Raw genomic sequence first — 14900 nt, forward strand, 5'->3', positions numbered from 1 at the left:
GCTAAAAAACCAGCCAAGTTTGACTAGGCACTTCCTTTGTCTCAAAAAGTGGGCACTGAAAAAAATTCACCGATGACTGATGCCCCCTAATGCGAAAGTTGAGCGGAGGTTTATATGTGTTTTCATTTTGTGTGCAAATATTTCGTACTATGATTATATAGGTACACTGTTTATATTAGGAAAAGAACGCTGTGAGTAGCATGGCAGGCATAGACAGTCTGTTTGTGCGGCACAATGCAAACGGAGCAAAGTGTGGTGCGACTGCCTTGCTAATTGGGAGAGTGTGAGAGGCAGCGCATGGATGATGCATGGGTGCGATTCACAGCAGCCGCTGCAGACAGACCTCCGCTCATGCAGCGCTTTGTTTCCATGTATGGTATTGGTGGATTCGCTCGCCGCATGCCTTATTGATGGCGTCATTGGTGAACCGAGGGCAGTGCGCTACTCTGGCACCTACTCGTAGTGGTCATTGCCGCAGAGCCCGTCTTGCACGGCACTATGCTTTTCTTCACACTTTTGCCACACCCACCTCCACCGCTTTCCTCCTTGCGCTCCCTTTGCTATCGTTGTTTTTCATGCCCTGCAACTCATGCCCCTCTTTCATCCTTCGCTGTGCTCGTTCACTCTGTTATGCCGAGGGACGCCCATGCTCAGTGCAGGAACGGGCACCTAAGAGCACCGCTCTAAAAGGACAACATGACTGAACAGGGTGTCTACCAACCGGGAAAACGTGGAAAACCGGGAATTCTCAGGGATTTCGCGTAGTCTGGAAAAAGTCAGGGAAAACTCAGGGAATTTGGGCCTCTATCAGGGAAAATTAGCGGCAATTTTATTGAAAGGGTCGAAAGTCGCGGTAATGCTGGCTCGAGTAGCAGACAGGAATCGTAATGAATCGTCTTTGACGCCCTGTTGTTGGCAGGAGGAGTTGCCAGTGTACAGTCAACGAGCGACTTTCCGGATTCCCGATAATTTGGACGGCTTCGCGGCGCCACCTCATACCCCATAGTGTCAACGTATCAGAACGTGTGAAATTTCCGACGCTAGAACTCTTTGCCGTTCGATTTTCCGGACGTTTTGCCGCGACCGCAGGTCCGAAACGGCATTAATCAAAGGCACCACCGCTGCCGTCTTGATTACTTCGCCGCCTCGAACCGGCACTCTCGCACGCAGATCCGCTGGCACCCGTTGCCACCACTGCGGCAACGCTAGGCCTAGCTGCTTCGACGTTCGCTATGAAGCTTTTTGCCAGTGGGTGCCGAACTTTTTATTGAAAGAATTTGCTGCTGTCAGCAATGGCACGGACTCCACCTTTGTGCTCCTCGCGATTGGCTTAGAAACCTGGAAAACGCGGTGCGTTGCATAATGCCGGTTCGTGAAAGTCAGCTTCGCCTCTGTACAGAAATGTTACTCGGTAAAGCTTACGGAAAAGTATTGCAGTGAAGCATAACAAGCGTGGGAAGGGGTTATTGCCACGGAATACAGTATGCATATCTTAATTATGCACGCGGGCACCCGGCATTTCCTGTCACAGTACGAGCACAGGTATGCCTAATACGTGTACCGACAGGCCTTCAGAGCGTTTTCGAACGTGCCTGTGGCGGTTTGAGCCCCTAAGGGCAGTAAATGACACGCATTTATTTTTTTCCAACTGGCCGATTTTTCGGACGTTCTTGCGGCCCCTAGGGAGCTCGAAAAATCGGTCGTGGACTGTGCAACTGATCAAGATGCTTCAAATGGTCCTTGGGGCGAATGAGTGGTGGAAGGCGGACAAGAACAGAAGTGACCTACGCATTGAGGAATAAACGAGAAAGGAAGCTTGTTGCCGCCGTTTTGAAAGAGCTTGAGCTCAAAAAATAAAGTTTTGGCTGATGCCGAGATGCAGGTGTCCCTCATCCAAACCAGAATACACTCTTTGAAGCAGTGCAACACAACACTCGGGTGTCGTGCGCAGGCTGAGAGTATGTCAGGACTGTTGAGGTTGACTTACGAGCTGTTGAGAGAGAATCTCAATTGTGACAGAGTTCAGGCCTCATCCCACTGAGGTTGCGATCAGTTGATAGAAATAGCTCATATTAGAAAATATTTGCCTTTGTATGCATCTCCTTTTTATTCGTATTTGATAATGTCCGACCCTATTTGCAAATTTTTCGAAGACACTTTATTTGCTGTGCATTTTACTAACCCCTGCCTTCTATTCTCTTTTTGAATAACATCAACACTGTTCCTTAGTATTCAAATTGGATTAAGTTGCTTTTTTTTTCATGTACTAGAGAGTGACAGCATCAGGTGATATGGTTTCAGCCCGTGTTGATATAAAACATAGTTCTGCATCACTCAGGGAAATTTGCAATGGCACTCAGGGAAAACCTGGAAAACTCAGGGAATTTGGAAATGTCAACTTGGTAGACACCCTGCTGAAATGTTACATTGCGGCAGAAAACAATTTGGTACATGTGTTGATGGGTGGCAACTCTTTGCGGCATGTGTGCTGCCGTGGTTTTCGTCAGGCCTGTGAGCATTAAGATGCATGTGCAGGGCATCTCGGATGTTGCCTGGTCCACAGACAGCCGACTCTTGGTCAGTGCCTCGGATGACAAGACGCTCAAGATCTGGGAAGTGAGCAGTGTAAGTGCACATGAAATAGCTGTTTGGCAAGTCCCCAGTTTGAATGCAGTGGTATATCAGAATAACTTACTCTGTTTGAGCACACAATTGGGGTCACGAACATCATTCCTCCTTTCTATGGGGCAACAATCTGTCATGTGGCCAGTTTGGATTGTTGACCTGCAATTGGCGGCATGATTTTGTGTGCCAGGTTCAAAGCCAAGTACAGTCGAACCCACTTATAACAATATTCTAGTGCCACCAAAAATTTCATTGTTATAACCAATTGTTATAACCGGGTTGCATGAAAAAAATCAAGATAGGGGGATGGCAGCGCTGATGTGAGAAAATTATATAGGCGGGGGGCCAGTGCCCCTCCCCACCACTTTCCTCCGCCCAGCTGCTGATTGTGTTCAATAGTTTTACCTGCTTCCTAGGCACTCCGATCACGTGAAACAAGCCGTGGCTGTTGGCGTTAAAGAATGACACTGCTACAACAACTGCAAAGAGGTGTCATGGGTGGCAAGCGATATGCAAGCACTGCCGAGGCACCTTTCAAAAATTGCGAGAAGAAGGCTGCCGCGGCAGCCTCTCAGCTTGGGAAATCCAGAAGAAACGCTGAGAAGAGATCGCCACAAGCATCTTGCCACGTAGTTTTCACTGGCTTGCACGAGAAAAGCCTATTTCCGTCAGCCATGTATGCTTTATGCGAAGCTTGCCGACATAGTTCTCCAAGGCATCCAAGTGTTCCATGTTGGGCAGCGGAAGGTTCCTTGTTAGGACGAAGCCCCGGAGGGGGGACTGAATCATCTGCCGGGCCTCCTGTGAGGACAACGTTGAGGCAGCCTGCCCTACCATGTCATCGCTGCCGTCATCGCAGTCGCTATCTGATGCAAGGGCATTCGCGACGATCATCTTATTGGTTAGAAGCGCTTAAGTTCTAAATCTATAGCCGTGCGCTTTCTTTTCACCGGCAATGTCGTGCATTGCCGATGATCAGCGGGCAGATCAGCCATCTTCCGCTTCGGCAGCGAGTCAAGTGAAGCTGAGAAGCGTGGCCAGGAATGCCTTCAACACAACCAACAAAGCCAAACACGAGGGATTAAGCTGTTTGCAGAACTGCGCGGAATGAGAAGCCAGCAAGCAACATGTGAGCAATCTACGAGCGGCACAGTTGGCGCGGTCCATTCGTATTACAGAGGGGTGAAAGGGCGACAGGAGAGAGCCGCATGGAATTGAATTATTGGGTTTTACGTGCCAAAACCACTTTCTGATTATGAGGCACGCCATAGTGGAGGACTCCGGAAATTTCGACTACCTGGGGTTCTTTAACGTACACGTAAATCTAAGTACACGGGTGTTTTTGCATTTCGCCCCCATCGAAATGTGGCCGCCGTGGCTGGGATTCGATCCCGTGACCTCGTGCTCAGCAGTCTAACACCATGGCCACTGAGCAACCACGGCGGGTAGAACCGTATGGAGATAGCTGGAAAACTAGTGCACGGCAGCTATTGGAGCAGCAGCCCATCGTGCAACGGCTCAAATTTCTCGTTTTTTTTTCTTTTCAAGGATTTCACATTTCACTACCTTTCAGCTTGGACACCCAGCAGCCAGACTTCATTGTTATAGCCGATAATGTGGCATCGGGGCATTGTAGTAAGCGGGTTATTTCACCTTGGAAAACACACAAAAGTTGACGGCGCAGCAGCTTTTCATTGTTAAAACTGGTATCGTTATAAGTAGGTTCGACTGTACTTGTAATCTGTAGCAGTGCTCAGTCGGGCGCGCTTGTATGCAATACTTGCAGTGTGCGTGTTTGAACATGTCAACGTTGCAGATGCAGTGAATCTGACTGTGCTCTCTTGATGATGCAGGGGAAATGTCTCAAGACCCTCAAAGGCCACAGCAACTACGTCTTCTGTTGCAACTTCAACCCGCAGTCTAACCTCATCGTATCAGGCTCGGTTAGCACTGTTTTGTCAATTCAGTCTGGCTGTGGCCGTGTCATGTTGGTACCAGCAAAAGAAATGTGCTGCCTTTTTACTTATGCTGTAATTACAGTTAAGTCTTGTTTTTGCGAATGTCATATTAACAAATTTTTTTCACATTAATGAAAATTTGAAAATCCCCCTATTCTAATCTAAAATATTCCATTACTGCGACTTCTAAAATGCCAAATATTTCAGTATGATGAACCAAATATTATTTCTCTGTTTTAGTAACATATCTAAATAACGAATTTCTAACCCTAAATATTGCACACATTTGCGATTACAACGAGGTGTGCCATCCTCAGCAGCAGATGTTTCTGGACGGCTGTGATTACAAATCTGCGACAGCCCTATTGCCATTGCTTGCAGTAATGGGGGCTTGCAGAAAGACAAATCGGCCTCTTCAGTGTTCCACTTTTGGCTGCCTGCCAGGGCACGCATTCTTTGCCATTGGGCCATGCATAAATGTTTCTTGGGCTGGATCGTTCTGGCTGCTTGCAGGCTCCTGCCAAGAAGATGTTGGTTTGGCAGCTCTCTGGCTAGCAGACAACAAAAAATAGGCAAATAGGGTTTGCTGCATCTTTCCAGGGATTTCAATGCGGGGGCCCATTAGGTCTTTAACCTTGTTCAGTCAAGTGACAATGGTCACCTTCAGTCTTCATTACTTTTGGTGTTATCATCTAAAGTCCATTCTGTCATATGAGACAGTGCGATATGAGAGGCAGCAAACATTTGAAAGAATATTTTTTCTGTGAGGCTTTTTTTCTGTGAACAGCATGTGGTACACTCATGCGTGCTATCTGCATCTTGTCTTGCAGGTTGTAGATACTTGTTTGCACAATTTCAAGTGCCTTTTTGGTTTACTTTTCTCTCGTGGTATGCCTTCAGATATCTCTTGCGTTTATGCAGCGGTATCGCCTTTCGAAGACAGCTAGCCAGCGTTTGCTCAGTCCCAGAATGTCTGGGCGTGTGAACAGCATCGAAATTGAGGTGTTCCAACTACCGTAAAATTCCGAGCAAGCGCCAACCGCCCCTCCACTTTCCGGTGATTTGAAATTGGTGCCAATTACCATGCAAGTGCCCCCTCCCTTTCCCCACTTTGTGCATTTTCACCGGATCACTTCGCTACAGGTTTTTCGCCAACTTTTTACGAAATGGCATATTACATAATGATACAATTTAGTGAGAAAGAAATTTATTGTTTAGCCGCGCTTCTGCCGAGGCCCGATAGTTCACCATAGTTAGAGTGTACTAGAATGGGGAGTGGGTCCAGGGGATGCCTTGGCAAGTGCTGATGGTGACGCAAAAAAATGTGGGAATTGTGTTGGCGCTGCCGTCACCTTATCCTGAAGCTCGGGCTGTTTCAACTGTGCCAATTGGCTGAGGTGAGCTCATGGGCTGAGTAGCTGTCATCTGCTCGATGCACCGTCATTGTTGAGTCATTTGCATCCTTTCTGTCACTCTTCTTCCATTTTATGGACTACAGGTCGGATGGGAATAAAATCACTGCTTCCGCTACCGAGTATCAGAACTCGTGAAACGTCTGTCAAAGCTCCATGCAACTGCGGTAGGGTATCTTACACTACAAGCATACGGCTGGCGCACTGGGCCACTCATTCAGGTGAAGCCAATGGTGGCGCCACCTACGTTTCAATAAAAAAAGCCTCAGCGGAGAGCCCGCGCTGGACCCACTCCCTCTGTCTAGTGCACTTTATCATAGCCAGGTGTCTGCATAGCGATTGCCTTAGTCAGTTGCCATTTTGGTTAGACGTGTGAGGTGTCGCACAGCCAGAGACACATGGTGCGATTTTGGGTGCAATTTGTCGTATGATGCATTGGAATTCGACTTGCTGCATACAACGATTTGGGACGCATGGTACAAATGAGCAAGCGGAGTGTAGCTCCGTGCAGAACCCCGGCGCCCCTGCATGGGCACCAGGAATGACTTTGCAAATAAAGTGAAAACAAATGTTTTTGCACAGCTCTCCCGTTATACACAAAAGATGCCAATATAAATACAACTATGTAGGCGGTGTAGACGTGTTTCCGCAAAGCCACGTCCGCCATGTTGGCTCCATTTAGAGCTGCTGATAGGAGATGGCAGGCCTAGCTCACAGGGCCGTTGAATCGGAGACCGGTGGCGCTTGTGACATGACTGCATAGAGCTCGTGATAAAGCACCTATGTTGGCCAGCACAACGTGTACACAATTATGTTGCGCTTAAATTGCAATACTTCTGATTTTGTTGGCACTGATGGAAGCGACCGGGCAAGCCAGGTGAGCCTGTGATCGCTGGGAGATGGTATATGCCTCGCTCGCTGGCCGTTAGACCCGGGGCTGACAGCCCTTGTGTTTCGGTCCGTGACCGAGCAAGGGCCCCTTGCAAGCTTTCTTGCATTATCTTTCACCGTAAGGGGGGGCGCTTGCTGGAATTTTACGGTAGACTGTCCATGTTAATGGAGTGCACTAGTTGAGTAATGGCAGCCATCTATATAATAACTGCACATACGTTTGATTTTTGCTCTCATGATTGATACTGTTTTGGGTGTGAAGCTTCTCGGTCAGTTGCGAACAGTGTGTAAGTGCATTTCCATGCAGCCCCCGGTCCTTCAGCACAGGTGCCAGAAGTGAGACACCATCAGCTGAAATGACTTCCTGAAATCAAAGCAGGTCGGCCTGAAAGTTAATGCAGTCAAACCTCAATATAACGAAGTTTTACCTTGCAGCGGGAAAACTTTGTTACATTACGAATTTCATTATTTCGAGGTTTTGAAGTTTCAGCAGTAAAAATACATTACGAATTTCATTATTTCGAGGTTTTGAAGTTTCAGCAGTAAAAATGATTTCCCACATTCCCCGAACGTTCCTGGTGGATACGTCAATAAGCACTTGTAAACGAATGAGATGCGTCTCCTTCTCTAGCGCAGCTGTTGCTGCGCGTGGCTGTCAGTGTGGTTGAGCACATGTGCTATGATTTGGTTTGCTTAGATTAATGCAGGGTTGTTTGCCCGTTAGTGTATTCACACATGCACGATTTGAATTGTTCTGGCCACCACTGAGACGAATCCACAGTGGCAAAGAGAAACAACGAAGTCGATTGTTAATGAAACATGTATATACAGCCAAACCTCGATATATCGAACACTTTCTATATCACTTGGAAAATTGCATGCATTCAAAATTTTTTATTTTGAACGGGGTCAGACGTAAAATGGATATATTGAACTCGCCACCCTGGTGAGCTTTCCCGTAATACCCTCGAAGATAGCGGTGGCGCAATGGGCATTGCCGACTGCTGCACACTGTAGCTGCACACATTGATCGTGCCGAGGGCGCCATTTGAACGTAGCGGCTTACACACGTGGCAGCTTGGCTAGTTTGACAACACGAACAATGCAGTGCACATTGCGTTTGCTGCACTGACTCCTCCTCGGTGCTGTGCTCTGCGTCTGCCGTGCCTCGCGAGGACTGGCGGTTTGCATCCACAAAGACTCGCGACAGCGCACGCTCACTAGGCTTGTTTATAGACGTCTTGGCATATGCCACTTAATACTTTGTTATTGATTGTGTTTCAAAATGCTTCAATTGACTGACGTGGAGATCGCAGCAGAAGTAGCGGCCAAACGAAGATGCTGCCGAGGTTGATCTCGCAAGCGCTGATGTTGCCCCGCTCCCAACTTTAACTGGGGCTGTAGCCGCTTTGGCCCCTCTATGCAGCTACTGCGGCACAATAGAGGGTAGCAGCCTATCACTTGTGGATCGTTTAGACTATGTTGAGGGCTCCATGTTTAAGCATGTGGCTGCCAATAAGAACCAGGCTACACTGCTGCAGTACTTTCTGCGAAATAAATAAATACTTTGTGTGAAGCTTCAAGTGAGTATTTACTGCGGCACGATTGGGGTGCGGTTGGGGATCGTTGTTGGGAGTGCATTTGGTTATGCCATGCGCGATTGGCCATGGCTGTGCTGACTTTGCGCGGCTGACGAAGTCGCGCTCTTACGGCGGACGAAGTCAGTGTAAGAGCGCGACTGTCAGTTGCACGCAGCGCAACCAAATGGGCGCTCCAAACAACGATCCCTGATCGCGCCTCGTTGATTGATTTGCAGAAGTCCTTCCGCATTTTTATGTGATTTTATATATTGAATTCTGGCTATATCTAACTATTTCACTATCACCGTGTTGTTTGATATATTGAGGTACAACTGTAATTAAAACAAAGCATAACACAGACAAACCAACTAAACGAGATGCCATAACTAACAAAAACGTTCACGCAGCTCTAGATGTTCTAACACAACTAAACAATTATTTAAAACAGTAAGGTTCGTGACTGGTCACAATTACTTGACATGCTGCAGTGTGTCGGTCGTGTGAGTCATTGGTTGTGAGGTGTCGGTTGCTCCTTTAGGATCAGCCACAGCTCGGCCAAGGAGCCACACGAGGGGAGTGGTAGAAAGTTCTTACCTTGCACGCCATGTGACCAGGATCTGCAAACGCTACCGGCTGGAGGTAGGATCAAGTATGGACTGTCGCTGAAGTCCTGTAGTTAGGGCCCGCAGCCTGCCAGCTTCACTTCTCCGCCTGGCACTCCTGACGTCTTGGGGTTTGGACTCGCAGCCTGACAGCCTCAGTTCCTCAATCTCGCACACCGGGCTTCTTCTCGACAGAAAAAAAACAACAACTCCTGTTTTCTTTCTTCTCTTCTCCTCCCTCTTCCACAACTCATGTGCCTTCACGATTGGCTGTTGGCTGAGGTACCGCATCCTGCGAGCTCGCGCTGAATCCCACTTTTCTTTCTATTCTTTTAGAGTCACTGGCCATTCGCACTGCACCAGACACGTGCACATTAGTCTTAATACCTGTCAATATGCAGCCCGTGCGTCCTACTTTAGAAGTAATCTCCCGCATGTGCTAAGACTGGGCTAGCTGAGATGGCATGGCATCATGCGCTGTCTTCTCACGCGCTTAGTTCTGGAAATTGCGTAATCTCGAGTTCCTGGGACGCATTGAAAAGAGGCAGACGAAGCATTTGCGCTGGTGACGCTTTTAATGAGAGCATCGTCCCACTGTGGGCAACGTTATTGACCGTGGGGGTGGATTGGATGCAAAAGCATGGCTGGTATTGCTTCACACTGCCTGTGTAAAGATATTGTCGACAGATATATAGAAAGATATATTGGTCGCGGGCTTTCAATTTCAACCACATTATTTTTTTCTTTCCAAATGCCCGGTAATTCAGAAAATTTGGCAGCCCCTTTCCCGTAAGAAAAATTCATTGGCTACTGTACTTATTTGAACAGAAGATGGAATTTCAATAAAGCAAAATTTTGATATAATGAAGCAAATTGCCAATTTTACAAACTTGGTTATATCAAGGTTTAACTGTATTTGCTCTGCTAAAAAAATGCCATGTTTGATGGGTCTATCCATTCAGGGTTTTTTTTAATAGCATCTGTTCTTCTCCCATATCCATGCCTAACTTTTTAAATCTCACCAGAGGGCCACTGATGTCCATAGCCTCACAGTAGCTGCACACAGTAGAATCCACTTATAACAACCCCGCATCTATCAATTACTATAAAGACCAGATTTTGGTAGTTGTACAATTTAGTTCACATACGACGATTATATATCAAGGTACTGTACTGTCACAGTGAACAGGGTTTGTAAGAAACAAGAGTTAGCAAGAAAAGCCAGATCTGAGGCCTAGAGTATGTTGGAAAGAAAAGGTTATGAAAGGGGGCAACAAGGGAAATACTCGGTGGTGTTTCTTTCATGCTTGGCCATCCTTGTTGGCTCAAATGCAGTGACGTCTCGACCAAGGAGGAAGGCTGAAAATACCTTTGTGAAAACGAGCAGTAGAAACAAAATGTCCAGACTGCAGGCATTGATCTACGATTGATATATTTGACTGACTGATTTTTTGCTCTAGGCACTGCATGCGAATGATGCACACAAGTGTTGCACTGCAACCCATGACATGACAATCTTTGGGGCGGACACTGTTGCCTCCAGGTGGGCCCACATGCAGTGTGTTTACCTAAATCGAAAAAATGAAGGCACATCTGACTTTGGCTAATTTAAAAAAATGCCATTTACAGGGAAGGAAAAGTAGTGTTTTAAAGAGGGCTCAGTGAATTGAAATGGGTACAATAAACTACCGTAGTTTTTTACAGGTTTGTCCTGCACATAGGCAAAACTGCTTACTGTAACGAAAAAGAGGTCGGAGCTGCTCACATTGAATGAATTAGCCAGCCTTTGACTACACTGTTCCATGATTGTAGGAAGGGACCCGTGTTTGTGCACCTTGATTTTACAGCTTTCTTTGTCCTTGTGCATTCCTTTGCCAACCATCTGACATCTTATACAAAACACCCACGATCAGCCTCCGCAGCTCTCCAAATAAAGACTAGTTGTGTGCGTTACTGTCACAGCGTTGCGTAGGGCTTCCATTCTTTGTGCTATCAGAGGTGCCTTGTTCCATGTAGCAATGAGAGGTGCCATTTGCCTGCTCATGTAAAATGAGGAGCTAGCCAAGTATGCCACACGGACATGTGGTTGGCAAGCTGTAGGGAATGGCTTGCCAAAGTGTGTGCTCAGTGTTTAGATGGCACATCCACTGTTGACATCATGATGTTCTGTCAGAGTGCTCAGAAGCATTTAGTACAAGTGTTGCAAGTATAATGTCCTGTGCGGAATCTGTACCAACCGTGTGCAGCTGCATGCTTCAGCAAAACATTCTTCCAGTTGCTGGCTTTCCATGGATTGAAGAGAACGTGAATGCAGGTAGCCAAATGCAGGGTTTATTGCTGTGTGTACGCCACTGTGTCCCGAATGACTCAATGCAGGTCTTCCCTTGCAGTTTGACGAGAGTGTGCGCATCTGGGATGTCAAGACTGGCAAGTGCCTCAAGACTCTGCCGGCCCACTCAGATCCTGTGTCTGCTGTGAGTGCTGCCAGTTCTCTACTAACCAGGTTCTCTACTAACCAGCGCTGTGTTGCAGGTGCACTTCAACCGGGATGGCTCTCTGATCGTCTCCAGCAGCTATGATGGGCTCTGGTAAGTTGGCTGCATCATGCTCTGGTTAGTTTGACTCTGGCGCTTATACATTTCTGTGGAGCCCAAATTTTTCATTCTTTCGTTCCCAAAATTGGCCTTTGCCAGATGATTCCCCACTCCAGTGGTGATCCCATTTGCAACCCCTTCAGTGGCAGCTTCTGTCTTGGTGGAGCTTGGGGGGACGACAAACACGTTCCATCATCCCCTACTCAAAATGCTTATTTTGCAATGAAAATGGTAGTTCACGATAATGGTTACAGTATTGACCCAATTGTAATGTGCACCTTTTTTCCCATTAAAATTGGTTCAGAAAGTACCTGTGCAGTACTTGTGCATCTGATAAAAAAACAAAACCGTGTATGCAGTGTTTGCGATGGCTTACTCAATGAGCCACCACAGCCAGCATGATCGCCATTGCGAGCGCAACATGGCAACAGAACTAATGCTCACGCAGTGGGATGAGTAGAGTGTACATTCGACTTCCATTCATTTCATTCTGGTAAATTCGATTTTCCAGTTAACTCGGTTCTAACCGAGGGTCCCAACCGAGGATCCCAGTCGGTGGCTATGCATTTCTATGGGCCCAAACTTTCGTTATTTTGATCCTAAAATTCGCCTTCGCTGGATAATTCAAACTTGACTAGTCAACACGCAGGCGCCTGACCCCTATGGTGACCCCAATAGTGACCCCTTTAGGGGCAGCATCTGTCTCAGTGGAGCTTAGCAGACTTTGAAGGGACACTGAAAGTAAATATTAGGTAAGCATGGACTGTTAAAATACCATTACAGAAATCTCGCAGTGCTTGTTTTGAGCCAAGACTTAGTTTAAGAGAAAATTGTTTCTGAAGGGTCCGCATACCTTTATTACAATTCAAATTATCCATCCCCCGAGTGGGGAGTGATGATGTGGCATCCACCATCACCGCACTTTACTGCAGTTGGTGAGTAAAACGGCGCTTGACAGAGGCCGCTACGTTTTTTTTTGCGCAAAAACTGAAATGCGGAGCCATGGAGATACCTAGGCAAGACAGAGTGTTGGATTTGCTGCTGCAGCTGCCCTTAGTCAAGTGGTGTGGACAGTTCGGGCATCCTGTGACATCACATGGACATCCAGGGAAAAGACGGGGAATGTGGGAGATGAAAATTCAAGACGATGAGCAAAACGTGAACAAGGTGAATGCAGGAGCCAACGTTTCGACAAGTGGACTTGTCTTCTTCAAGGCGACGTACGCTTTCCTCGCCACAGTATATATAGGTGGGGTTCTTCCAAAGGGGAGAGGGTGTGAGGTGGGAGGGTGCGAAAACGAGGGAAGGTGTGTTAGCGTGTCGAATTGAAAGTAGAGGAACGCTGTGCACAAGGTCAAAGCCGGGGCATCATCATCATCAGCCTGGTTACGCCCACTGCAGGGCAAAGGCCTCTCCCATACTTCTCCAACAACCCCGGTCATGTACTAATTGTGGCCATGCCGTCCCTGCAAACTTCTTAATCTCATCCGCCCACCTAACTTTCTGCCGCCCCCTGCTACGCTTCCCTTCCCTTGGGATCCAGTCCGTAACCCTTAACGACCATCGGCTATCTTCCCTCCTCATTACATGTCCTGCCCACGCCCATTTCTTTTTCTTGATTTAAACTAAGATGTCATTAACTCGCGTTTGTTCCCTCACCCAATCTGCTCTTTTCTTATCCCTTAACGTTACCGGGGCCCCCCCGCCCCCCCCCCACCTCGATCTGTCAACGCATGCGTGTTAGGGTGTCTGACACACTGGCTGGGGGGGGGAAAAAAAAACGAAAGGCAGAATGAAAAAAAAAGAAAAAAAAGGGTGGGGGGATACGCCAAGAAATCAAACTAAGTGTTGTTGCCTATAGCTTGAAGTTTAGCATAGCGAATAGATTCTAAAGCTCCCTTTGAAACGTTTATGCCTATTGGTTGCAATGTCTTGAACTTATGCATAAGGCATGATTCTCTGTATTTCCTTTCTCGTTCAGAACGGAAATTTGACTGTAAGATGTAAAGTTTAAGTTCATCAAAGTTATGACCTGGTTGGTTGAAATGCTCGGTGATGGCTTTGGGAAGCTTTTTAGCTGTGTCCGCGCGATGTCCGTTTAATCTGACGTTCATTGATTGTCCTGTTTCACCAATATATTGTTTCTTGCAGAATGAACATTCAAGCATATAAATCACATGCGAACTTGTACAAGTGAAGCTAGATTTGACTTCATGTGTATAACTATTTGCGGTGCTTTTAATTTTAATGTCACTTTGAAGGTGCCTGCAGGTTTTGCACCTAGGGTGATGACATGCTTTTATTACAGGAGAATGCTGTTGGCTGACTTTTGCGTGCACTAAGATGTCTTTAATGTTCCTGTTTTGGCGATAAGTAACCCTAGGTACATCTGGGAACGCTTTTCGCAGACGCTCGTTAGTTGATAATATTGGGTGGTATTTTCTTAAGATATTGTTTATGTTTGGGAGTGCATTAGAATATTTTGTTATAAAGGCCGGCGGTCTGTCAGATTCTAGTGTGGGCTGTCTCTTCTCCAATTCTGACTGTCTCTCCAATCTTGACGCGGCATCATAAGCTCTATCGAGAGCAACTTGGGGATAGACTCTTTCTGCTAGCGTTGTTTTAAGGTCAATTAGGTGGTGGATATAATCGTGGTCTTCGCTGCAGATTCTTCTTATACGTTTCGCTTGCCCGACAAAAATTCCTTGCTTGCAATGTCGTGGGTGATGACTGTTGTAGCCTAAATATTGCTGGCTATCTGTAGGCTTCCGGTAAAGTGTCGTTCTCAGTTTTCCGTTTTCTATGTAGACCGTCGTGTCCAGGAAGTTGATCTGACTAGGAGAGTGGTGAGCAGTAAATTTAATACTCGGGTGAAAGCGATTGAAATGGCTAATTAAGTCGGTTAAGGCGCTTGTGCCGTGTTCCCATATTATGAATATGTCGTCAATGTAACAAAGATAGGTGTGGGGTTTTAAAGGGTAGGATTTCAGCAGGTCTGCTTCAAGCTGTCCCATGAAAATGTTCGCATACGTAGGAGCATACATACGATACGTTTGCATCGCTATGCTAAAGTTCAAGCTATACGCAACAACACTTAATTTGATTTCTTGGTGTATCCCCCCACCCCCTCTTTCTTTCTTTTTTTTTCATTCTTCCTTTTTTTTTTCAGCCGGTGTGTCAGACACCCTTGACACGCCGGCTAACACGCATACTTTGACAGATCGGGGTTGGGGGGGGG

At 46.8% G+C, this 14900-nt stretch overlaps 1 protein-coding gene across 1 annotated transcript in view; it reads left to right on the forward strand.

Moving 5' to 3' along the window:
* wds (WD repeat-containing protein wds) overlaps positions 1–14900 on the forward strand; it is a 194787-nt gene that overhangs the window by 49553 nt on the left and 130334 nt on the right. The window contains exons 5-8 of the mRNA XM_070529944.1: positions 2536–2625; positions 4479–4568; positions 11459–11542; positions 11601–11656. Of these exons, the coding sequence (XP_070386045.1) occupies positions 2536–2625; positions 4479–4568; positions 11459–11542; positions 11601–11656 (320 nt within the window). The remainder of the gene's footprint in view (positions 1–2535; positions 2626–4478; positions 4569–11458; positions 11543–11600; positions 11657–14900) is intronic.

The sequence above is a fragment of the Dermacentor albipictus genome, unplaced genomic scaffold (genome assembly GCF_038994185.2).
Source record: "Dermacentor albipictus isolate Rhodes 1998 colony unplaced genomic scaffold, USDA_Dalb.pri_finalv2 scaffold_36, whole genome shotgun sequence".
In the NCBI taxonomy this organism is placed as follows: Eukaryota; Metazoa; Arthropoda; class Arachnida; order Ixodida; family Ixodidae; genus Dermacentor; species Dermacentor albipictus.